The sequence below is a fragment of the Chionomys nivalis genome, chromosome 22 (assembly GCF_950005125.1).
Source record: "Chionomys nivalis chromosome 22, mChiNiv1.1, whole genome shotgun sequence".
Classification (NCBI taxonomy): Eukaryota; Metazoa; Chordata; class Mammalia; order Rodentia; family Cricetidae; genus Chionomys; species Chionomys nivalis.
The window spans coordinates 42831508-42856747 of NC_080107.1; the positions used below are offsets into that span (position 1 = coordinate 42831508).

At 52.1% G+C, this 25240-nt stretch overlaps 1 protein-coding gene across 3 annotated transcripts in view; it reads left to right on the forward strand.

Annotated features, from left to right (window-relative positions):
- Col5a1 (collagen type V alpha 1 chain) overlaps positions 1 to 25240 on the forward strand; it is a 155746-nt gene that overhangs the window by 114163 nt on the left and 16343 nt on the right. For all 3 annotated transcript variants that reach the window (XM_057755689.1, XM_057755690.1, XM_057755691.1), the window contains exons 37-61: positions 223 to 276; positions 2899 to 2952; positions 3696 to 3803; positions 5257 to 5346; positions 5682 to 5735; positions 6858 to 6965; positions 9580 to 9687; positions 11038 to 11091; positions 11936 to 11989; positions 12074 to 12181; positions 12925 to 12978; positions 13081 to 13188; positions 14465 to 14518; positions 15259 to 15366; positions 15879 to 15932; positions 16167 to 16220; positions 17566 to 17619; positions 18226 to 18279; positions 18791 to 18898; positions 18977 to 19030; positions 19123 to 19176; positions 20102 to 20209; positions 21580 to 21633; positions 22396 to 22431; positions 24816 to 24869. In XM_057755689.1, the coding sequence (XP_057611672.1) occupies positions 223 to 276; positions 2899 to 2952; positions 3696 to 3803; positions 5257 to 5346; positions 5682 to 5735; positions 6858 to 6965; positions 9580 to 9687; positions 11038 to 11091; positions 11936 to 11989; positions 12074 to 12181; positions 12925 to 12978; positions 13081 to 13188; positions 14465 to 14518; positions 15259 to 15366; positions 15879 to 15932; positions 16167 to 16220; positions 17566 to 17619; positions 18226 to 18279; positions 18791 to 18898; positions 18977 to 19030; positions 19123 to 19176; positions 20102 to 20209; positions 21580 to 21633; positions 22396 to 22431; positions 24816 to 24869 (1800 nt within the window). The remainder of the gene's footprint in view (positions 1 to 222; positions 277 to 2898; positions 2953 to 3695; positions 3804 to 5256; positions 5347 to 5681; positions 5736 to 6857; positions 6966 to 9579; positions 9688 to 11037; positions 11092 to 11935; positions 11990 to 12073; positions 12182 to 12924; positions 12979 to 13080; positions 13189 to 14464; positions 14519 to 15258; positions 15367 to 15878; positions 15933 to 16166; positions 16221 to 17565; positions 17620 to 18225; positions 18280 to 18790; positions 18899 to 18976; positions 19031 to 19122; positions 19177 to 20101; positions 20210 to 21579; positions 21634 to 22395; positions 22432 to 24815; positions 24870 to 25240) is intronic.

Genomic DNA, 25240 nt, shown 5'->3' on the forward strand with positions numbered 1-25240 from the left:
CAAGCTTGGGAAGCTGACTGACCTCCCCTGTCTCTGTTGACCCCTTGGGACAGCTATAAGGATTGTGGGACAGGTTTCTCCATGGCATCTAGTTCCATGATTACTGTCCCTGTGGCAGCTGGGTCATTCCGTTTTTCAAGAGCCACTAAAATGACAGCAATTTTTGTCACCTGCTTCTCTGAGCTGCTGAATGAGCCTTCCCTGCTGTGATTCTTTCCACAGGGCCCACCAGGCAAGGACGGGCTCCCTGGACATCCTGGGCAGAGAGGCGAGACCGTGAGTATTACAGGTGCTCAGAACACAGCAATGCCTGGCCTTTCCAGCTGGGTCACTCACAACCCTACACATAGCACACTGCTGACTGCCTGGCATAGCCAGGGGGTCCTGCCCAGCTGGGAAAGACCAAAGGCCTTAGCAAGGCTTCCTGTGGGCCAGCCATCTGCTGTTGACTTGGGGTCAGGCTATGGGGTGGGCAGGAGCCCCAGGATGTCACAGTGGAAAACTGGGCTGTCATTCTTTGCTTGTTTTAGTAGCTTTGGTCAAAGGCCATGTTTAAAGCCATCGGGACACAGTACTGTGACATCTGAAGACCTGCATCTCCAACTTATAGGGAAGAGCACTTGGGGGCTTGGGGGGCTCTGTCCCTGTGAATAGCTGATCATTTAGGCTACAGAACTCCATGGCAAGGGCCGCATCACATGGATCCCAATATTGTCCATCTGGGAGATTCCAGCCTGGGGAGCTGGTGGAAGGGAGCAAAAAGTGACTTTCGCCTCCTCTGCCGTGATAAAGAATCGTTTGTGGATGGGAGATGGGATGGCTCAGTGCGTGAGGTGCCCCGTGGGACAAGCATGGGTCTGAGCTCCCATCCTCAGCACTGATGTGAAAACTCAGCATGGAGGTGCAAGTCTGTAGCTCTGAGGCAGAAGAAGGGGAGACAAGAAGGCCCCTAGCACTGGCTGGCCAGCTAGTCCAGCCAATGAGCGGACTCCAGGTTCAGTAACGGACCCCATCTCAGAAAGAGCACGAGCCTGCCTGTGACCTTGGTTGCACTTGTGACCCTGGGATTTCAGACTGGGAGCAACTGAGTCCTCCAAGTGCTGGTGACAACATCCTTGCTGCCACACTGAATTCTCTCTTTGTGTCCCCTGCCCTATCCACATTAAAGGGCAGTTTGTACAGGTATAAGCGTTTCTCACCCAGCAGAGTGGGGCCCATGGCGCCAACAGGCTTCTGTGTCATTATATCCAGTTCATTGTGCCTGAAGGTTTTTGGGGGGCTCTTATGGCTGAAACTGACTCTCCTGACGTGGACCTTTGACCACCTCAACATATAGAGTCCCGGCACCTGCCTTAAGATGTTGTCCCCTCTGTCTTTCAGTGCACAGGGGCGAGAAGCCTTTTAATTATGCCTTTGCCGGTGTTAGAGCAGCCCGTGCTGGCTGATAAATGAAGATTACCTTGCTCTTTTGTTTAGAGAGAAAAATTAAAGCATTTCTTCAGAGCTCTGCACATTTTCCTCTAATGCCTTTTCAAGGAGACAAGAGAAGAATTTTGCATACTGTGTGCTTTTCTCCCTCAGACTCATTCTGCAGATAATTAAACCTCCTGTCTTTGCTTGGGAAAGTGTAGTTTCCAGTATCTTCTATCATGCCGCGGCCACCTCTGTAGATATGGGGCCATTTCGGCAATGCTGCTGACCATCCGAGACTCGTCTGGAGACCTCTGGAGTTTAGTCTTTCTTCTTTTCCCTCTCCTCGTCACCTCCTCTTTTCCTTCCCTTTCCTCTGGCCAGACACAAGTGACCATTACTTCTTACTGGGAGCCCAAAGCCTGTTTCTCAGCAAGGAGCAGACTCCTCCTTGTTGGTCCTGCTTGGCCCTCGAGTGGCTGTGGACCTGGTGGGAGGTCTTTCTTGCCCTCCTCACGGACACTGCCATGAGCAGAGCTTTACTTTGACTCCTACATTCTGTCAGCTTTCCCCCCCTCTTGACCTGTCCATCACCCCCTTGTTTTTAGCTGTCAAATAGATGTGTCTCAGAAATGCCTGCTGTGTGAGCTGTGCTGGGCTGAGAGAGAAGAGCCCTCTGGGGGGATGACAGGGCAGAGTCTGATGTGGTTCATGTGGCCAGTGAATTGTGTGAGATATCAGACTGTCATCTGCTGGCCCTAAGCCACCTGCTCACCCTCCTGCCGTAGCAGTAACCTCTGCGCAGTTAGAGCGTCCTTCTCAGGCCTTGGGTAGATCCATCCTTGTACACCTGGCAGCTGCAGGTGTATCTCATTGTGCCAACTCTGCTCTGCCATCAGGCCTCAGATCAAGCTTAGCTTGCTGCAGCCTCCTGCTCAATAGGAGAGATCGGACAGCAGAGCCCAAGTGGGGGGCAAGCCTGGACCATTGTAGGCATGAGCATTTAGATCCTCAAGGAGACAACATCTATGAAGTGACTTTAAACTAACACATTTGAGCGGACAGCTTCAGAGAACAGCCAGGCCTGGCTCCCACCTGTCCTAAATATGAAGAGACGCAGGCAGGCGAGTCACCTGCTGTGCGTCAGAGGCGTCAGATAACAAAGGCTAAACCGTCCTACAAAGTTGCTAATGAGCACCAGCCCAGAGACGGCTCTCGTCTGTCCTCAGAAAATGAACACGCAGTGACAACGAGGGAGAATAACAGGCTTAAAATCTGTTTCTCGGCACAAAGACGCAGCGTGAAGCTCACCCACCTGACTTCAGTAGTCTCATGAGATTAGTATGGAAAGGGAGCGTAAGGCATGACTCTAAAGTGAGGGTTTGGAGCACAGCCACCGGGATAGGTGCGGGATGGGCCTCTGAGGAGACTACAGCAGTGTGGTGTGTACTGCCGCAGTGGCCCTCAGCTTGCTGACTCTCTCCACAGGGTTTCCAAGGCAAGACTGGCCCTCCAGGCCCCCCAGGAGTGGTTGGCCCTCAGGTGAGACCTTGCAGTATCCTGGGCCCGGGGGTCAGGGCTCTGGTCAGTTTTTCCCAGTTCTAGCGGGGTGGACCCGCTAGTGAAGAGGCTTAAATTCCATGGAAAGTTTGTGCTAACTGTAGGAGATGAACCCCTGGAGGGGCTGTGCTGAGAGAAAGCAGGCAGCAGAGCTCAGGTGACCCCAGGCTAGACAGGGCCAGGCTCTGGAGTCACAACTACCCCCATGGGCACAGGGACCAGTGGTGTCTTCTTGTCCTCTTGCAGACAGCAGAGGCCCCTGATTCCAACCAATACAGATCAATGAAGGGCACAGGTTCCAGCTAGGGCTGATGACTTTAGATCCAAGGACAGTATTGTACCTGCCACCTTGCCACTTAGAAAGTCACACCTGACATAACGAGAAGAGACTGACACCCGGTGTCACCCCAGAATTGGAGCCCATGAGGCCTTCTCCTCCCTGTGGCAAATATGGCAGCCCTTGGCATCTTTCTCATCACATCCCAGAAACAGCCTCTAGAGAGGCATGGGCACAGGGGGACACCAGCCATGGCTAACTCTCCACTGGCTTCATCTTTTCCTCCTAGTGTTTGGAGGGCAGGAAGAGCCTTGCGAGAGAATAGAGAAGAGTGGGAGGTCTGCTGTGGATGCTTTGGCACCATAGTTGGGCTGTTTCTAGGCTCAGGAAGAAGAGATTACCCCCTTATAGGTCACTTACTCAAAACCAACACGGTCTCTCCCTGTAGGGTCCCACAGGAGAAACGGGTCCGATGGGCGAGCGTGGCCACCCTGGCCCTCCAGGGCCCCCTGGTGAACAGGGCCTCCCAGGTGCTGCCGGAAAAGAGGGGACAAAGGTGAGTGTCTAGAAGCTTCCGTGTCGGAAGAATCTTTTTTTTCCCCCCCAGGGAAATCAGTTAAAACTTTGCTTTTTCTCTTGATCTTTCTGAACAAATGGGTAATTTATCAAACAAATGCTTCTCTGAAACCCACACATTCAGATCCATTTTGCGTGAACGGAGACAGGGCTGTGACCTGCTGCAGCTGGCGCCCAGAGGCAATGTGGGATCAAACCATCCCATACCCTGTGGAGCGTGCCTTCCCCTGCTGCCCATTCCTCCCAGAAACAGACTAAAGGCTCTGAGTCCTCAGCAGCCAATACAGATCTGGTAGAGCACAGCCCTTTGAAAACCCCTCGCTTAAACACACTGAAAATAGATTCTGAAAATGAAAAATAAACACATTTCTAACCTTGTACTCAGCGCCGACTTTCCCTTTTTTTGTAGTCTGTCCAGTAGGCTGGAGTGCCCCAAATTTGTGGTTGTAATATTTGTACGTTAGCATAAAATTCTTCAAATTTCTGTGTCAGTAACAAAAAATACGAGCTCACAGGCTATTTTTTGTTATTGTTGTTGTTTTGAGACAGGGCCTCGCTGTGTAGCCCTGACTAGTTTAACACTTACCTTGTAGACCAGGCTGTGCCTGAACTTGCAGAGATCCACCTTCCTCTGCCTCCTGAGTGCTGGGTTTAAAGGCATGTGTCACCGTGTCTGGCCCACACCATCTGTTGATGTGACCATATAAAAATAAATATAAGATTAGAGACATACAGTAAATAAATACTGAAGGAAATCACACATCCCTTAAGTGTGTGGATAAGTAAAGACATATATCTTCAGATCTGTGTGTATGTGAATACACATCTGTAACCCTAACACACACAGCTCTTGGACTATAAATCTATCTACTCTAGAAAAAGAGAGCTCGTTGAGTTCAGAAAGATCTGTGTGTTCCCCTGTGAAGGCCAGGGAAAATTCTGGAAGATATTCTATCTTTTACACTTTTGGGAAGGGCAAGCCCAATGGTGTCTATTTTTAGAAGTGGGTATCGGGCTGGCAGCCAAGTTCCCTGAGTGGTGTGTTTTTAACCACAAGCTACTAGTGTGCCCTCAGCTTGACACGGTCCCATTGCGGAACCCTTGTGGCTCTGCTGGACTTTGTAGGTCTGGGACCTGAATGAGCACAGGGAGAGGGAGTCACAGTTGGAGTCCCTTCCCCAGATGTGTGCAGGGGCTGAGCTCAAGTCCACAGAGGAACAGAGGAAACGTGCCAGGTCCGGGCTTCCATCGTCAGCCTCCAAATGGAAACAAAAGCAGAGCAATTCCTTAAAGCCAAGGGGCTAGAGGAAGCTCGGGTCAACCAGGATCCCAATGGATCTTGACAAATGCCACATCCTGCACCTTAGAAGGAGGTCAGTGAGAGATCAGCAGCCGGCACTTCCAGGTAGGGTTAACTCTGGCTCTCTTTCCAGGGGGACCCAGGCCCTGCCGGCCTCCCTGGGAAGGATGGCCCTCCAGGCTTACGTGGATTCCCTGGGGACCGAGGGCTCCCCGGTCCAGTGGTGAGTGATGGGCTAGGAGGGTATAGCAGTATGGTGCACAACCCTGGTGCATAGCCCTGGGGCTCCCTCTGTGGGTGTGGCGGTATGGTACAAAGCCCTGGTGCACAGCCCCTGGTGCACAGTCCTGGGGCTCCCTCTGTGGGTGTGGCGGTATGGTACACAGCCCTGGTGCACAGCCGTGGGGCTCCCTCTGTGGGTGTGGCAGTATGGTGCACAACCCTGGTGCACAGCCCTGGGGCTCCCTCTGTGGGTGTGGCGGTATGGTGCACAGCCCTGGTGCACAGCCCTGGGGCTCCCTCTCAGTGCCATCAACCCCTATTTCTACTATTTCACAGGGAGCACTTGGGCTAAAAGGCAGTGAAGGCCCCCCTGGCCCGCCAGGTCCTGCGGTAAGTCAAAGTCTTCTATCCCATCCTATCCTTCAGACATGTTGTTCCTCAGGCAAGGTAGGATGCCCTCAGAGCTGGGAGGACGTGCCTAGCTGCTAAGGTCCCCATCAAGTGTGTCAGGAGGACAGGGTAGAGAGTAGGGATAGTATCCCTGAGCCAGCGGCTGGGTTGATAGCATCATAGGAGCACCTTGTATGAGGAGCAGCAGGGGAGTGACAGCTTGGAGATCTACAAGTGACCTGTATGGAGGTGAGAAGGGGGACTCACACTTGGTGTGGACCTCTCTTGGGTCAGCACAGAGAGTAGGTGCTGTCCTTATGACCCTCAATGACGTGTCCTAGGGCGGAGCACCCGGAACAGGTAGGGAAGGGGTCTAACTCGAGCCTGCAGTTCAGGAACTAGCTAATCCCCCCTCCCAGTCCCAGTACCCCAACTGTGAGAGGCTTTAGGACCCTGCACTCCCAGGCCCTTAGCTGTGGCTCCGCGCCTGAGGCTGCTCCCCGCCCCCATACGGGTAAGGGCTGTCAGCTTTGCTTCCTCTGCCCTTCAAGCCAGCCTGATGGATGTGCTCAGGTATCAAGTCCAGATGAGTTTGGGAGTAACCTCCCTTAGCTGGGTTCCAGGCTGGGGATGTCAGATGGAACGAGAAACTAGTTTCCCCTTTCGATAGGGTATATGGAGGGCTTGCAGGCTGGGTTGAGCTTTCGATGTGACCTTAAGTTTAGCCTGGCTCCCTGTTATCATCAGTACCTGTCCCCTCCCAGATCAAGACCTCCTCTTCTAAGTCTGGGAGCACTTTGTGGGCAGGCAGACCCTACAGGGATGGGTAGGTGCCGGGTCTCCAAAAAAGACCACCAAAGACAGACAAAATAGCACTCGTTCCCAGACATGTAGGGGGGAGGGCATGTGTAAGAGGGAATTATGGGAGGAGAAGAGCTAAGAAGGGGCCTGATGACAGCCCTAAATACTAGACCGAACAGTCCATGCTTGCAGAAAGTCATCTAGGGGCCCCCATGGGCTCTCAAGTGAGCGGAAGCGTGGTGTGACCCATTGGTGCTTCAGTGAGTCTTACCATACAGCTCAGGAGCCTCTAAAGTGAGTCATTCTCTTACTGTGCTTTAGGGTTCTCCAGGAGAGAGAGGACCAGCTGGTGCTGCAGGGCCCATCGGAATTCCAGGGAGACCTGGGCCTCAGGGACCTCCAGGGCCAGCTGGAGAGAAAGGGGTTCCGGTAAGTACCACCTAAGATTTGGGTCCTCTCCCAGGTTTGGTCCTGTCCCTCCTACTGTGTTATCTCCATGGGCACTCTCCTGCCGTGGGAGGAAACAGATGCTATGGAGTCTGATTATCCTATAGAGATAGACCTCTGAGGAGTCCCAGCCAGCTCAACCTGGCCTACCCTGAATGCTGATACCACAGTGGCCTGTCCACTACAGACCTGTGTTCTGTAGCCACTGTGCCTCCTGGGTAGCTGGAATGTCTGCTGAGTAAATATCACCTCCCCAAAAACCTCATGACTGGGTCTTTTAGGAGAAAGACAAGTGTTTGGGAATGGGTGGCCCCTTTGTTGATGAGACCACAGGAGAGAGACACTGTCTGGCCAAGGTTGGCAGGTAGGTCCCCAGAAGTTGGAACAATTCCTCTGTGAGGCCTGAGTTCACTGGGCGCTGAAAGACCTCTAAAGCCAGGACACTGGGCAGGCCCGGGTTTCCACACGCCCTTCTCTGATCACCCAGCGTGGCTCCCTATCTGTAGTGGCGCCGAACTCCCACTTCGTGTCTACAGTTCATAAGCAGTTTCATGCCCTCCTATCACCCTGGATTTCCCACAACTGTGGGGGTAGACATGACAGATTTCAGCCCAGCTTCCATATCTCAGTTCTGGAAGGAGCATCAGTGTAGGGTAGGCACGGATCACCGAGCAGGACACACATGTCCCCTGACTGAAGCAGTGAAGCTGTGTTCCGTGTGTCCTGCTCTCCTGGGCTCACAAGGAGGAAGAACAGTCAGCTCGCATTGGAGCATCAGTACCACAGAGAATCCTTCAGCATTATTTCTGCCAGTTGATAACATTGCGCCATTTTTAGTCAGGTACCCAGGACACAGGTCCAGCTGGATTCTGAGTCCATCACAGAAGTCCTTGGAGGTTCAGGACATGTGGCACTTGCAGTCTCAACTGGAGGAAGCCCACTGGTTCCAGAAACTCAATATTTAAGCAGAAACCTCGCCAGAACTGCCCTAAGCAGGGAAAAGCTCACCCACTCCCAGAATAGCTCCAGCAAGAGGAAACTATGGAGAGAGGGTCGGTGGCTCTGCAGACTCCCAAGCTGACAGGGAAGGCAGGGAGAGATGCTGCCAAAACCCTGAACCTGCCAGAGCTCTTTCTAGCTTAGGGAGGACAGGCTGGCTTCAAAGGGTGGGGAGTGAGGTGTAGGAAGGACAGGATGGGCTAGCCAGCATCCATGTCCCTCTCCTGTTGCACACAATTTCTTTCTTTGTGTCACTGGAAGGAATAAACTCCTAGCTGAGGTGAGAAAATGCTTGTTGCTCTCCGGTGATGGGATTTTGTCAAAACTGAATGTAGCAAGTACTAGTGAGATCTCTGGAGATTATGAAGGGAAAAAAACAAGTCAGAGTTAGGAGGGCAGAAACGATGAGGATTTGTATGTGTATATGTCTGTGTGTGTGTGCGAGTGTGTGTACATGCATGGCATGCTGTGTGAATGCCATGCATGTGTATATGTGCGGATGCACGTCTGCATGCATTTGTGTATGTGAGGGAGGGAACACACATGTACAAGCTTGTGCATATCCTGTGTGTGAGCATGCCTGTGGACATATGTGTCTTATTGTTTGTGCTTTTGTATGTGTGTGCACACATGTCATGTGTCTGTGTGTATACATGTTTGTGTTTGTGTTATGTAGACACATGTGTTTGCATGTCTGTGTGCATACATGTCACGTGTATGTGTGTGTATATGCATGTCTGTGTGTGCATACATGTCATATGTATGTGTATATGCATGCCTATACAGGCAGGGTGTTCACAAAGCATTGAGAGAGTAACAGAGATTGCATAAGCTGCTGCTCAAGCCATCCCGTAGCACAGCATGGTCCCTGCTCACCAGCTCTGAGGAGCCCAAGCAGACTCAGGAACTGAGGCTCACAAGCTCTGCTAATAAGCTTCCTGTCACTTTGACAAATATGTGAGAGAAACCACTTAAATGAAAGGATTCGTTTGGGCTCGTGGTTCCAGAGGTTTTGGTTCATGCCTGGCTCCATTGCTGTGGGTCTGTAGTGGGACAGAACATATGGTGAAGGACATGCTGGATGCTGGATCAGAGCTGCTCACCTTATGGCAGCCAGGAAGGTAGTGGGGAAAGGGGAGGTAAATCTTTTTCTCTAGAACAGCTGCAGTGACCTACTTTTCTGAATGAGGTCCAGCCTTCTTGGATTTCCACAGCACCCCCAGATAGAAACAAACCCTCACTATTGCATGTTCAAACCACAGCACTAACTGTGCCTCAGTTTCCTCTTCTCTAAGGAGTCCTCTAAACAGCTCCCTGTTCCCCTTGGAACCACTCAGGCTGGACTCTGTGGGACTGGATTTAATGAGATTTTATTCTACGTGGTATTCTGAGCGTGGCTCTGGTGCAGCAATGAGCCAGCCATCCACAGTTCAGAACTGGGCAAAATCACCTCCATTCCCCTGGATGGCATGTTAGGACCATTCCCCGCACACCCCCAGCTTCCTGCCCCGGGGCCCTTCTCCAGGGTGAGGAGCGGTGCTGGCACGATGGTCCTAATATCAAGCTGTATTGAGTCTGGATTGCCTGTCTTCTCTAGGGCGAGAAAGGTCCGCAAGGCCCAGCTGGCCGTGATGGCCTCCAAGGTCCTGTGGGGCTCCCTGGTCCAGCTGGCCCCGTTGGTCCTCCTGGAGAAGATGGAGATAAGGTAGGAATGTATGTGGCCTGTCAGGCAACAAGTAGAAGGGCAGTGTTTTAAGTAGCATCATATATGATACAGAAGGCTCAGCCAGCAGAGCGGTGCTGTGCACCTTTGAACCTGGAGACAGCATCATATATGATACAGAGGGCTCAGCCGGCAGAGCGGTGCTGTGCACCTTCAGACCAGGCGCGAGGGGATGATTTTAAAGCAGCACACAAATAAATGGCAATAAATAAGACCTGTAGCATGTGTCGGAAGCCTGGAAAGCACATGGCTCCTTGGCAGCTTTTCTGTTGCCTGAGATGTGTGCAGGTCATCACCAGAGCTGAAGCCCGTTCAGACGGGGACTGTGTGGGGCTGGATTTAATGAGGTTTTACGCTGTGTTTATTTTTAAGTGTCTTCTCTTGAATGATGGACACTGTTTTTATTGCTCTTTCTGATGCCGTTATGGAGGAGCCCGGGTTTTATACTTCATTAAGGAAAGAGTCTGTTGCTGAGCTCTTCAGCCTCGCTCTCCATTCGTCAGAGCTCTCCGGTGATATTGCTGAATTTCTCACCTCTATGTGGAGGACATCTTAGTCTTATGTCTTCATGTGGGGGGCGGTCCAACGGAAGCACCAGAGAAAATCGTAGGCTACCACATCACCATGTGTACTAATACCTTTGCAATAATCTGAGGATCATAAAGGAAATCGAGGAGCCAGCGAGCTGGTTCATCAGTAAAGCGCTTGCCTTGTTAGCGTTAGAACTGAGTTTGACTCCCCAAACCCGTGTTTAGAAAACCCAGGTGTAGTAGTGTGTCTGTAATCTCAGAACCCGGGAGGTGAGACAGGAAGAACCCTGGGGTTCTCTGGCTGGCCATCCTAGCTGATGGAGGCAAGTTCAAGGACAGTGAGAAACCTGTCTCAAAAAGGAGCAGATCAGACATAGGGGATGGACAGCAGAGATAGCTCAGTGATTAGAGCATGACGGCTCTTATAGAGGACCGAGGTTCAGTTCCCAGCATCCACATAGCCGTTCACAACTGCCTGCAACTCCAGTTCAAAGGGATTCAACACCTTCTTCTGGCCTTCTCAGAGTGCCCACATCCAGTGCACAGACATACATTCAGGCTATGTGCACACACACACACACACACACACGCACGCACACGCATGCACGCACGAACACCTAGGTATATAAAGACATCAAAATCAGAAAGGAAAACAAATTCACATAAGGGGCTACTTTCTGTTGGAAAATCTCGGGACCATCTGGAGAGCAACTGTTGTTAGTCTCCAAGAAAGATTGCCCATGGGACCGAGAACGGCACGTCCAGCCACTGGACTAACAACATCCTTCCTGTCCATCCCCAGGGAGAGATCGGGGAGCCGGGGCAGAAAGGAAGCAAGGGGGACAAAGGCGAGCAGGTAAGAGTGTGAGCGTGCTGGGGTGGCTGCTGAAAGCAGAATGTCTCTGTGTTCATGCTCCGTGATCCCAACACTGCAAACTCCCAGGTCACACCAGTTGCGTTGTGTTCCTGAGACTATCCCGTGTGCATGTGTGTTCAGGTGTGTGAGAGACTCTCTTGGTGCAAAGCACGACCAGCCATGTGTCTGCCTGGGGGCTCATCTCTGAGGACCTCAGAGCTCTGCAGAGGCAAAGCATCCATTGTCCCTTGGTCTTTCATACATTCAGAGGTGCTTTGTTGTGGTGCTGTAGCCCCATCACGCACACCAACCCTCTCCAGCGCCATGAGCTCCTTCCAAACTGGAGACTCCCCTAAGCCTCAGACTAGTGCCAGTGCCATTACTCCTGAGGTGACGTCACCAGGCGTCAGTACTGGCATCTGGCTGTCTGTTCCAGCCGGCTTTTCTCTCTCTCCGTTCCTGAGCCCACGTTGATAGGTGCTTGAGGACAGCACTTAGGAGCTTTGAGACCTCTGATCCTTGTTATCCGAGGGAGTCTCTTCTGCCACAACTGGGCGTGAGGGGGAATTGCTGGGAGTACACGGAGTGACCTGCCCCACTTCTGTTACCCATAGCAACCTGATCATAGTTGAATTGTGAGCGTTGCCCACTTCTCAGAACCTACAACCTGGCTTGTGCCATAATGCTAATAGTTAGTGTCCCTCTGATGACTGGCACATTTGGGGACTAACTCCCATTCATAAGTCACATCCTGCACACCCAGCCACTTCTGGAGACAGAATGAACCTGCCACTGGACTCGTCTGCAATTGCAAAATAATTATGTCTCTGTTTGACCCCTACAGGGTCCTCCTGGACCTACGGGCCCTCAAGGCCCCATCGGGCAGCCAGGTCCCTCGGTGAGTATCTGTGTTGAATGACACAGCAAGGCCCGCCTCTCAAGCTGTTGTCCATCCTCACTCAAGCTCACTTCCTTCCTCCAGGGAGCAGACGGTGAGCCTGGCCCTCGTGGACAACAAGGCCTGTTTGGACAGAAAGGAGATGAAGGTTCAAGAGGTTTCCCAGGACCACCGGGGCCAGTGGGATTGCAGGTAACCATGGAGCTTCCCAGGACCCCATCCCACCCCGCCAAGCAGAGGTGTCAGTATCTTGCGGGGTCCACTCTTCCTGTCATTGTAAGAATGAGGAAACTGAGCCTCAGTAGTAGGGATTGGAAGTGCTGCCTGTTTCCCAGGAATGTGCACATGCACATGCATGCACACGTACACGCACTCACACATGTTCACATCTGAACAAACCATCTAGAAGTGACAGCCATCCCCCCAGCCCACCACATTCATTGCCCTCTAGGTTACCTGCTTCTACCCGGGTGACTCACTCTACTGGATGTCCATAAAACCCCAAACTCACTGCGCGCTGCAAAGCGTACACCAGCCTTTCATTTTATGTTATGGGCCACGTTGAAGGCCGTTAAATATTCTTTGAACACAAGACTTTATTTTGGAAAACACAAATTTTAGTTAGTGGTGGTACTTGGCATATGGTGGGGACTTGATTTATCCGGAAGCTTCCCTGCTGCCGGCTCATTAGGTTTATTGTTTTATGGGAAGCTGCCGTAAGTGCTGGTGCCCATAAATCCTCCCATTCTCCTCTGATTATATCCTCGGCTGTGTGAGCCCTGGAAGCAGAGGCAGACTCACGGAAGCACATTTCAGGGCCTTCAGGAAGCATCACGGGAGTGACAATCAGAGCAGTGCCCATCATGGCCGTTGGCACTCGTGAGAGCCATGAGTGTCTCTCACAGAGTAGCAACTCACCAGTTTCCTGTCCACAGGGTTTGCCAGGACCGCCAGGAGAGAAGGGTGAGACAGGAGACGTGGGCCAGATGGTAAGTGGCTGGGCCATTGAGGCCCAGTAGCGCTCCTTTGGTTTACATTTTGGGGAAGGGTATTTACATCTTGTCTTGCCCAATGGCCTTTCTTTCTCCCAGGGCCCTCCTGGTCCCCCGGGTCCCCGAGGACCCTCTGGAGCTCCAGGTGCTGATGGGCCACAAGGTCCTCCCGGAGGAATCGGCAACCCTGGTGCAGTGGGAGAAAAGGTGATGTCTGTCTGCTTATCACAGTGTCAGCCCCATAGCTCCCTGAGAAGTAGTGTGTTTGTGTTGTACACGCAGTCCCCTGTGCCTGTGTGGGGATGCACTCGTGTGCCTGTGTATGTGAGCACACATGCATGTACGCATGCACGTTCGCACAGAGACACTCCCTTCACACCCATCTTGAAACCTAAAAGTAGATGCATGACCTCAAGTCCAGAGCTCTGACAGTGGTCGTTTGTAACAGCCATTTGCAAAATCCAAAGCAGTAGCATGCTTGCTCCCCCACACCCCACCCGCTCCCTTCCCTCCTACTCAGATCTCCTTCCACACTGAGCTTGCTGTGACCGCCTCTTCCCAGTTCTGCTTTCTCACAGCCAGGGTTTTGTCATTCCTGGTAGTTAGGGCCTGACCCTTGAGGCTGACTGAGCACCATTAGCCCAAGTGTGTTGGCACGGATATGTGTGGATGTGGGCATGCATGCTTGTGAATACACATGTGTATGGGAACCGTGATGGTCTCAGTGTGAGACTGAGCTCCACAGGGTACTGGGAGGATGGCTTTAGGAGGCCATCTTGGGCCTTGAGAGGGCTAGAAGCCTACGGCCTGCCCTTTCTGGGGCTTGCTTCTGATGCAAGGCCTTATGCTTGGGACAGGCTGGTTTGTTCTTGTTCTTTATGATAAGAAAGAGAGAGATAAGTGGGTGTGGGTTAGAGGCACTGCTGTCTCCTCCCCACTGCCTCACCCCTGCATGGCCTTTGTTTGCCACCATCTCACAGGCCCTTCCTTCTTGTATCAGCACTGCAGGAGAATACACTGGGTCTCTCGCTTCTACCAGGCTTTCCTCCTTGTTAGCTTCTTTCCTCACCGCTGTGATAAAATCCCTGAGAAAATCACCTAAAGGCTGGTGGCCTGTCTGTCTCATCACAGTGGGGAAGGCACTGTGGCCTGTGTGCAAGGAGGCTGCTCACACACACGTGTCAGGACTCAGAGCACTTGCTTGGGACAGCCTTGAGTTGGTGTCCCTTGTGATCTGCACAGTGCTCCGACACCCCTGTCCACACACATCTCCCTCATGCCTCTCCCATTCCTTCTTCGGCATTGGCTTCCCACTGCACTCCTGTGAGCTATCTGGAGGCAATAACCCTGACCCCACAGAGTCCTGGACTCCGGTGCCCAAGGATAGGCAGGCAGAATGGGGCAGATGGGCAGGTGCTGCCAGATGGCCCGTCCCTTATCACCATCGGTGAGGGAACCTTCCAACACTGTCTTGTCTTCTCAGGGGGAGCCTGGTGAGGCTGGAGAGCCTGGTCTTCCAGGAGAAGGAGGTCCTTCGGTGAGTGTGGCCCTGGAGGAGCGGGGGATGTGCCTAGTGGGTACATTGACAAGGCATTGGACCAGAAGCTTCATTCTTGCCTCAGTTTCCCCTCCCATGAAATGGGAGTCATGGCCCTGCTTTGTCAAACAACAGAATTATGATGGGAAGGTGTAGCATCTTGTGGGGGTTGAGCTTGTGTACATGCATGTGTACAGATGCGGGGCTGAGCACACGTGTGTGCATGTGCAGACCGCAACAATGACCTCACAACCCACGGCATTCCTGAGACTATCAGTAACTGCCATCTGTGGTACATAGGCCCTTTCACAGACTGCTGTGGTATAAGCATAGCCACTCTGTTAACTCAGCTAGCCTGAGACTATCCAGGCCTCTGAGGGTTGGGTATGGTCACTGAGAAGACATCCCCAGAGTAGCTTTGGACCTAGGAAGCATCTTGGGGGACCCAGGTGTCTCAGTTTCCTGTGTCTGAACTATGGGACTCCCTCACTGCCTTTCATCAGATCAGGAATCAGCCCTTACCTAGAGCTGAGGTTTTAGAAGGCCAGGGCTCTTTGCCTGCCTGGCGGTACACATGGGGTTGCTATGGAGAATTAGAGGCAAGAACAGAACCATCCCTATCCTGGAGCACAGGGATGCTGGGAGGGTGCTGCTGGTGAGATGCAGCAATGAGACCATGGATGGCCTGTTCCAGGCCAATGCCTTTCAGGCTCTGAGAACTGAGCTGTCTTCCTCTCCAGGGACCTAAAGGAGAAAGAGGGGAGAAGGGAGAAGCTGGCCCCTCTGGTGCTGCTGGACCCCCTGGACCCAAAGGCCCTCCTGGAGATGATGGTCCCAAAGGCAGCCCTGTAAGTAATGCTAGATGCTGTGGTGTCTGGGCAGCATCTGTTCTCAGTCCCTGTAGTGCCTGCACTGGGTGCTCCCTGGCCTAGGAACAGCTGTGCGAATGCTGTGTGTCTGAAGGGTAATTCTGTCTACCCTAGAGGTTTCCACAGCAGCTACTGATGAAGCTGCAAGAGGGGGGCGGGGAGGCCTGGGACAGAAGCAACAGCCAGCAGGGCTCCTGATGGAAGGCCTTCCGGCTCAGGATGCTGCTTTTCCCTGATGGCCCCAATTTTGCATTAGAAGTTGAAGGGGCCACCAGAGTGGGTGTGTGGGTAGGGCACCTGCCCTCACTAGGCTCAAAAGAGCAGAAGGCTGCTGCTCCTGGGTGGGTTTGCACTTATTGAATTCTTCAGGATAGGGGCCTCGCAATCAAAAGTGCTGGAGGTGTCGGTACTGTCCCTTGTCCTGAGACCTGGGTGGCGGTGGGCCATGCAGGGTGTGTCAGGCTGCTGACAGTTTCACTCTCTTTCCTCAGGGCCCTGTGGGCTTTCCCGGAGACCCTGGTCCCCCTGGGGAGCCAGGCCCTGCTGTAAGTGTTCATCCCTTCTCTGCTACCTCTTGCCATCCCTAATTTGCTCGTTCTCTGTTTCTACCCTTCTACCGAGTTCTATAGGCCACAGCACCCCTCCGGGTTATCCCTGTTCCAATGCCCATCTTTTGGGCACAGTAGGTGCATTTGGGTTTGGGAAAGAATCTGAGGATACGCTAGGGCTGGAGGGTGAACTTGATCTATCCAGTGGAAGCAATGCTCTTGTTCTCACAGGGTCAAGATGGTCCACCTGGAGACAAAGGGGATGATGGTGAACCTGGACAGACGGTGAGTTGTGGTCCTGATGGCTTCCTGGTAGGAGCATCCCTGCATTCTTGGGTCTTTATGAGAAGCCCAAACTTTGGTCCCTCTTGACTGTGGCCAGAGCTTAGGAACCCCAAGGACCTAATGAAGGCTGAGACCCTGCTTTCAAAGGAAAGATGCATATGTAGTCCCATCAGGGGACCTGTCCAAAGTCTAAGGTCTCTTTGAAGTGTTTCCGTCTCACCCTGAATGTCAGTCAAAGCTTCCCAGCAGATGCACACCTCCTTTGGGGTCCAATGTCCCTGTGACTGAGGCCACTTGGTCTTGAGCAGCTGTTTTAATGCAAGGTGGTCTCTTTAAGGTGGGACCAGGTGACCCCTTCAGGTCCCTTGGGGGGACCGTGCCTTCCTCAGAGGTCTCTCCAGCCTACCCCCAAGGTGGGGCCAGCTCCTAGGAATGATTGACTATCTAGGTCTTTTTGCTGCTGGTGGGATAATTTTACAAGCTGGGTGAATTAAAGCAAGATAAATGTGTTTGGCTCAGAGTGCTAGAGGCTAGGAAGTCAAGATAGAGGGACCTGATCAGGTAGGGTGTTGTGCCGTGGCTTAGCAAGGTAAGAACAGATATGGTGGCTCATGCTCTGATTCCAGCACTCAGGAAACTGAAGCACGATGATTGCTACAGGTTTGAGGCTGTCTGGTCTGAATAATGAGTTCGATGTCAGCCTCAGTTTCAGAGTAAGATCCCGTCTCAAATAATAATATAGTGGATGCCATCCTGACGTGACGGGGAAGGAGAGGTGGGCTTAGTCACCCTTTTAGGATAAGCTCATTTCTGTGATTGTGGTGTAGACTATGGATACGCACATGACCTGAGCACCAGGCCCCTCCTCTCAACACCAGCACAAGGGCAATCTGATATGAGCCTGGGTTTCAGAGACCATTCAAACCGTTGTATCACTGACCCAAGGAAGGGCAAAGACTTGTATTGTTGATCTGAGACAGGCAGCAATGGAAGTGAAGGGCTGAGGGCATAGACTGTGAGCCAGACGTGTCGTGACATGCCCCTGTTCCCGTACCCCCTGCCTTGGGTTTCAGTCTGGTCCTTCTGCAAGTGAGACGTAGGTGATGAAATGGTAGAAACCAGATTTCCAGGGTGTTAGACTCAAGCACGCCCCAGGGGGTCTCTTTGTTCCAGATGCAACAGCCGTGGGCTAGGAGTTGGAGTCCTTGAGTGGTACTCATACCAGAGAGGGGCCATGCAGGACTAGCCACAGAAAGGACTGAATCGCCAAGTGTTTTCTCGGCTGTGGTACAGTTTGTCCTGACGTGACAAACTTCTGATGCTCTGTGTCCTTTCCCTCATCCAGGGATCCCCAGGTCCTACTGGTGAACCGGGTCCATCCGGACCTCCAGGAAAGAGGGTAAGTCCTTCTGCCCTCTGCTCCCCTCTCACTGGCTGCTTCCTGCACAAAGACCTCTACCCCTTTGTGGAGCCCCTGGTGCCCCGCATGGCCCGGAAGAGGGCACACGGATATCTGAAATGTGGGGCACACTCATCGGGTCACAGATGGGTGGGGTGACACAGCTGGGTGGAGCAACCTCAGAGGAAGCAAAGTCTGAACCAGGGGTGTTTAGGATGGCCGGTGACTGACGTGTCTGTTCTGCCATCATGAGAGAGAAAATTCTCAAGAACTGCACTCTCCTTGTCCATAGACCAATCTATCTGAACAAAGAAAAGTCAAGATAAGGAACAGATGTCTGGACTGTGTCACTGGATGCCTGGACTGTGGCGCTTGAGCCACAGAGTGTACAGGCAGGAGAGGTCTTTCTATACAAAAGGCATTTAGGGCTTCTGTAGATCCACCAGAAGCTTTGCAGGTTTCTGGAGTCATAGGATCACATATGGGAGCCTGAATCTTCACTGGAGAGTGGTCTAGGGCGGCCTCACACCCTGTTGCTCTCCCTGGAGTCTAGGCCTGGTCTTCAAACTCAGCGCTCAAATCTTAGTTGTTCTGTTGTTTTTCTAGGGTCCTCCAGGCCCTGCGGGCCCTGAAGGAAGACAAGGAGAGAAAGGAGCCAAGGTAAGTTACCCTGGTAGCTGTGAGCTCTGTGGGTCTGAAGGAGGTTGGGGCAATGGCAGGGTGCAGTCTAAGGACAGAGGAGCCATGGAGGCAGAGGGAGGATAAAGAAGCAGAGGCAGGAGGCAAAAGGAGCCAGGGTAAGGTCACACCTAGTCTTTGACCTGTGACAGAGCAGAAGACAGTGTATACAGGAAGTGGGGCCTTAGGGTACTAGGATGGTCATTGTTACCTGAGTGGTACATGTGGTGTTCAGGACTGGAATACCCAGCTACTCTTGAGTGGGGTGACCTGCAGGCCTAGATGGGAACATTTGTCATCTCTGAGACTTAGTGAGCTCCGCATATGGGTGTCATGTGGCTGTGATGGTTACCACAGTCAGCAGGAGTCAGGGAGCCGCTGGTAACAGGATGGAGTGTGGGTCAAGTCAGCTTCCACGTAGGACACATGGGGGCATCTCTGCAGCACCCTGGGGACCTCTGAATATCTGCATCTTCCTGCATCCTCTAAACAGGGAGAAGCCGGTTTAGAAGGCCCTCCTGGGAAGACTGGCCCTATTGGCCCCCAAGGGGCCCCTGGGAAGCCTGGCCCTGATGGTCTTCGAGGGATCCCTGGTCCTGTGGTAAGTGGCCTAGCAAGCATAGGATGAGAGACAGGTGATGATGGGGGCACCTAATCACAACAAGGGACTCTGTTTCAGGGTGAACAAGGCCTCCCAGGATCCCCAGGCCCTGATGGTCCCCCTGGCCCTTTGGTGAGTAGCATGAAATGCCAGTGCTTTCTGTATGGGCCGGGCACTGGAAACCCTTGGGACAAGGAGACTGACTCCTCTCCCTTCTCCTACAGGGCCCTCCAGGACTCCCTGGACTCAAAGGAGACTCTGGTCCCAAAGGCGAAAAGGTGAGCTAAGGCTTAGGGGACTCCAATATTGCCAAAGCAACACCATCAATTCATCCATAGGAGTTACCGACCTACCACCAAGTACCTGCTGTGACTGTCGCAGGACCTGGAGGTAGACTGACCGAGGAGAAGTACACCCAGGGCTTTGAGACTCGTGCCTTTAACAAGGTGTCCTAGAAACCCCAGAATTGACAAGAACCTTCTAGAAGCCCCGAGCGTCATTAACTGGTGGTGTCTTTTCTCCTCCTCACGTTGATTTATTTGTAAATAAATGGGCTCCTAAGACAAGCAGCTGTCCATAGAGAAGACAGCAAGGAACACCCTGTTCTACTTTGAGATCCTTCACCAACATAATGGAAGCTGGAAGTCCTGCCAGACCATTCTAGAAACTCGTGTGAAACCAAAAGATGTATAGGGCAGATATGGTGGATTTTTTTCTCTTGAAAGCTGTTTCAGTGACTATAATATCTTTAGCACTGGGCGATTTCCATTCAGGGTCAACCTCAGGCCTTGTAGGAAGAGGATACATGTTTAAAGTAAGCAAACTATCCCTCAGGGAAATCCAGTGGCCTCTGGGTCTGGGTACCCCTATATGCTTCCATTGGTCATTACTGGGGTCCAGTGCCCAGGATGGTGGTAGTCATCCTGGAGGGTTGAGCCCAGGGCCTCACACATGCTAGCCCAGGGCCTTACTGCTCAGCCACACCCTGCTTCTCCCTGTGTGTTTCTTCAGATGCGTTCCTTACCAGCAAGGGTCCATGAGGCCTCTCTTGTCGCCTGGCCTCTGCTTATTTTCAATCCTCAACATGTTGACTGTGATACATTTCCCTGTGTTCTGGCCGTGTGCCAGGTCACCTGGCCCTCTGTGCGGCGGACTCAGGGCACCGGTAGCGTGGATATCTGTCATACCTTTGTTTTCTCACAGGGCCATCCAGGTTTGATTGGACTCATCGGACCTCCGGGTGAGCAGGGTGAAAAGGGTGACCGAGGACTCCCCGGCCCCCAGGGCTCGTCTGGTCCTAAAGGAGAACAGGTACATAGAGTAACTCACATCTCCAGGGCAGTTTCTAGTTTCCCTCGGAGCCTGGCAGGATGCCCTCATTACCGTGGAATCTCAAATCTTGCTTTGCAGATGGGACCAGTGGGGACTTGGACTTAGCTAGGTCCCCAAGGCACAAGTTAGAACTTACCCCAAACCCAAGTCCTGGGCGGAGCAGAAGCTCATGGGCGTGATGACCCTCAGAAACAGAGGGCCTGAACAGTCAAATCCTTCCCCATCTTCACTAACTCACTGGGCAGAAGGTGATGGTGGACCGTCAGCCATGTTCACTTATGGAGAGAGGCAGAGCAATGTCCACTAACATCCCTGCCTCCCCCTTGTCACAGATGCCCACTTCTGACCCCAGACTTCCCCTGGATCCATCGTAGTGGGTTAGTTTGCAGTCTTGGTCAGCTAGGAGAAAACCCTGGCTGCATGTTGGTTTGTCTGTAGGAGGGAAAGTGGAGGAGACGCCCAAGCTGAAAATGGGTTAGTTTGTGTACAGCACAGAAGAAAAGACACACGTGTTCACATGGGGAACCCCTGTTCACTGTAGTGGGACTCCCCACATTGTACCCACTCACATCTGGGAATCTTTGCTTACCCATGCCTTGGCCTATCCCTGAAGACAGCAGAATGTGGGGGTGACAGGAGCCTCTGGAGGCTGAGCAAACGGTAGACATCCCTCTTTAGGTCATATTGGAAGTGAATGGCATCAGAGGAGACTCCGTGGAGCCCTGCCTCAGCCACTGTGGGCGGTTTTCTGACTGCCAAGTGTCGCCAGGCTTCCGTGGCACTCAGACTATGTGGCTCTGTACATGAAGGTTCATTCGCTTTTCCACACAGAGTATGGTCTTGGCCATGTTACAGGTAGAAGGTGTCTCCAGCGTGCAGGCTTGAGACACACTAGAGACTCAGAGGCCAGGCCCTGTGAGCTAACAGTGCAGGGAGACACTTTCTTCTCTGTGAGGCTGGGCTGTCAACTGTGGCTGGACAGGCTAGACACCTGGACACTTGCTGCTTTCCCCTGTCTCCTGTGGTGAGACCAGACACCATGAGCCGAGATATGTGGCCAAGCTGGGCAGGAGGCTGGGTCAGGTTTTTCTGAGTTCCAGTGGTCTATGATAGGGGTGGTGTCTTAATTTATAGTTCCTTCTGGCCTGGGGAGGAACTGGGCCTGGGGACCTCAGCCTACGGCTGGTGTTCTGGTGAATCAGTCTAATCCAGTGAGGAGACATGAAGGCCCTCACCGTGGAGTAAGTTCTAGAGTGGTTGATTACAGCCGCCTGCCAGGCTTCGCTGTCACCTTCCTCAATCCCACCCCATCTAAAAGCTGGTAACCTGCATTTTCTGTTCCCTTCCAGGGCATCTCTGGTCCCTCTGGTCCAATTGGGCCTCCTGGGCCCCCTGGCCTGCCGGTAGGTATCTAGGACAGGTGCAGGGGATGTAGGACCCAGTGGATACAAGGAGGGAAGCGAAATGGATGAGCCGGGCTAGAGAACCACAAGGAAGTCAGGCGAGATGGTTGAACCAGAATTTATTTGTATATAATGCAACACTGGGGTTCCAAGGCACAGGAGCAGGAGAGGGGTTGCTGGTCCCCTGGGTGCCGGTCCCCTGGGTGCCTTGCCAAAGGGGAAGGGAAGGGCAAACTTTAATGCCTGAACCCCATCTCAAAGAATGCAGAACCTTCTGCAAGCATCTGGGAAGAGGGAAGGCGATGTCTTGGCTCTCCTCTTCCTAATGTGCATGAGTCAGGCCATCTCAGTCCAGGCTTGAGAATAAGGGACCCGTCCTCTTTAACACCCTGGCCTAGGCCTCCCTTGTGCTTCCCACATGCCATTCCCACATCCCTGAGCTCTGCCCTCCCTGACCCGTTTGTGTTATCTGGACCTTGGGTTCACATGGCCATGGATGTCCAGCAGCTGACTCTTTCCAGGCCCCCCAAGAGCCCAGACACTCCCTGACTCTTGATGCCTAAATGTCATTCCCAAGCTGAGTATTGTGGGCAGGGTGGCCTCTCAGCAGACACCCTCTGCCTCTTGCGGGGTGAGTGGCAGCCACCACCAGCTCTCCTCCTGCCCACCAGCCAGGCAAGTGCAGGGTTAGGGACAGGCTGGGTGAGACTAGGACCTGTGAGCCCCTCTGTCTACTGACATTCTGACCTCTGCTCTCTGCAGGGCCCTCCAGGTCCCAAAGGTGCTAAAGGCTCTTCGGTAAGTGACTCTGCCTTGGTGGGGCCCATGATACCTGAGACTACCTTGGAGGTAGGAGAGGAGCCTTCTGGGAAGTGGGTCACCCCTCCTCTCTTCTTCATTATACTGTGTGTTGTTGGTATTCCTTGTTTTCTCTAGATTTCCCTTGGCGAAAAAAATATGATTCTATCGCTCTATTGCTGGCTGCTTTTAAGTATTATTTTAATTGTAGCTGTTTCTGGGGTGTTGTGGGAGAAAATCAAATGAGACGAGCTAGCTCTGCCAGATCCTGCAACCTCTTTTGCATTCTGGTTAACGTAACAAGCACGTGTATTTATCAGGCTCAGTGTGGCTTTCCACTGTGTGCATATGGCATGTCCTGACCGAACTGTAGTCGTTAGCGTTTCTGCGTCTTTATTGTTACTCTGTGTTTGGACCCCTCCTGCCTCTCTATATAGTCATGAAACCCAGCAGGCTAGGATGTGTGTCAGTCCCCCACCGTGTTATAGAACACCATGCTTTATTCCTTCCGTGCAACCATGTTTCATATCCATCATCCATCTTCCATCCTTCCAGTGTCCCGGTCCCCTCCCCTAACCTCAGCAATCACTATTCTGTCATCTACTTTCTATTAACTGTTAATGTTCTAATTATTCTACACTCTACTTCTGGTAATGCTGACTTCAGAGTGCCTCTAGTCGTCACCCCTCTCCCCCCATGTCCCCACGCACAAGACGCATAAAGGCCTTTATGACTGAGCAATACTCCTGTGTGTATACGATACATTCCTTTTTCACTGGCTGGAGCACCCAGGCTGATCCCACATCTTAGCTATTGTGTTCAGTGCGGCCACCACGGGGGTGTGAGAGTGTCACACAGATACAGTGACTTTGTGTCCTTGTTCTACTCAGAAGTGGGACAGAGAGACGGTGTAGCATGTCCACCTTGTTTTGTTTCCACCATGGCGGACTATTCTGAGTCCCCACCATCAGTGTCCCGTCCTCTCTAGCACTTCTTTTTATTTATTTATTTATTTATTTATTTATTTATTTATTTATTTATTAAAGATTTCTGCCTCCTCCCCGCCACTGCCTCCCGTTTCCCTTCCCCTCCCCCAATCAAGTCCCCCTTCCTCATCAGCCCGAAGAGCAGTCAGGGTTCCCTGCCCTTTGGGAAGTCCAAGGACCTCCCACCTCCAGGTCTAGTAAGGTGAGCATCCAAACTGCCTAGGCTCCCACAAAGCCAGTACGTGCAGTAGGATCAAAACCCATTGCCATTGTTCTTGAGTTCTCAGTAGTCCTCATTGTCCGCTATGTTCAGCGAGTCTGGTTTTATCTCATACTTTTTTAGACCCAGTCCAGCTGGCCTTGGTGAGTTCCCGAAAGATCATTTCCATTGTCTCAGTATGTAGGTGCACCCCTCGTGGTCCTGAGTTCCTTGCTCGCGTTCTCTCTCTTCTGCTCCTGATTTGGACCTTGGGATTTCAGTCCGGTGCTCGTATGTGGGTCTCTGTTTCTGTCTCCTTTCATCGCCTGATGAAGGTTAATATCCAGGAGGATGCCTATATGTTTTTCTTTGGGTTCACCTTCTTATTTAACTTCTCTAGGATCACAAATTATAGGTTCAATGTACTTTATTTATGGCTAGAAACCAATTATGAGTGAGTACATCCCATGTTCCTCTTTTTGGGTCTGGCTTACCTCACTCAGGATAGTGTTTTCTATTTCTGCCCATTTGCATGCAAAATTCAAGAAGTCATTGTTTTTTACTGCTGAGTAGTACTCTAATATGTATATATTCCATACTTTCTTCATCCATTCTTCCATTGAAGGGCATCTAGGTTGTTTCCAGGTTCTGGCTATTACAAACAATGCTTCTATGAACATAGTTGAGCATATACTTTTGTTGTATGATAGGGCATCTCTTGGGTATATTCCCAAGAGTGGTATTGCTGGGTCCAGGGGTAGGTTTATCCTGAATTTCCTGAGAAACCGCCACACTGCTTTCCAAAGTGGTTGCACAAGTTTGCATTCCCACCAGCAATGGTCTCTAGCACTTCTTTTAGTCTCTCTGATAAGGACCCTGCCGGCAGAGGTGGGATGGAGTCCTGCTGAGGGCTGGGCTTACATTTCCCACTATGGCCCATGCAGCTGGCATGCTTCCATAAACCCGTTTGTTGGCATTTTCTTTTCTTTTTTATACCTGTCTCCTGTCTTTCTGAATGAGCCCAACCCAGCTCAGGCCAACACATCTGGGCTCTTTGCTCCCTGCTGTGGAGGGTGCCAGCCTCAGGAAGAGAAGTCTTACCTGCCTTGTCACTTTGTCCTGCCCTTTCTGGAGCTGGTAGGTCTGTCAGATCACAGAAGGCCCCATGACCAAGTACTGGTTTGTCACTTTCTCCACAGGGTCCCACCGGCCCGAAGGGCGAGGCAGGCCACCCAGGACTCCCTGGCCCACCTGTGAGTAGTCTGTGAAGTGTGGAGGGAGACTAAGGGAGCGTCTGTTGTGGGGTTTGCTGTCTGAGATGCAGTGAAACTCAGATGGCATCCCCAGAGGTTGGTCCCTGGGGATGCAGAGGGGGCTGTCAGTGTCACAGGCCTGTCCATGGAGCTCATGGGCAGACTTGCCCTGGGTAGGATTATTGGCCAGAGAGAGAGGGAATGTTGCATGTATGTTTGTGACTATGTAAGTGTGTCATATGACTGTACATGCTTATGTGTACTTAGTTATGTATATATATTCATATTTATAAGTAATAACATGTCTGTATACATGTTTGTAAGTATGGGCTTGTGCATTTGTGTGTACCCTATACATATATGTGTAAATA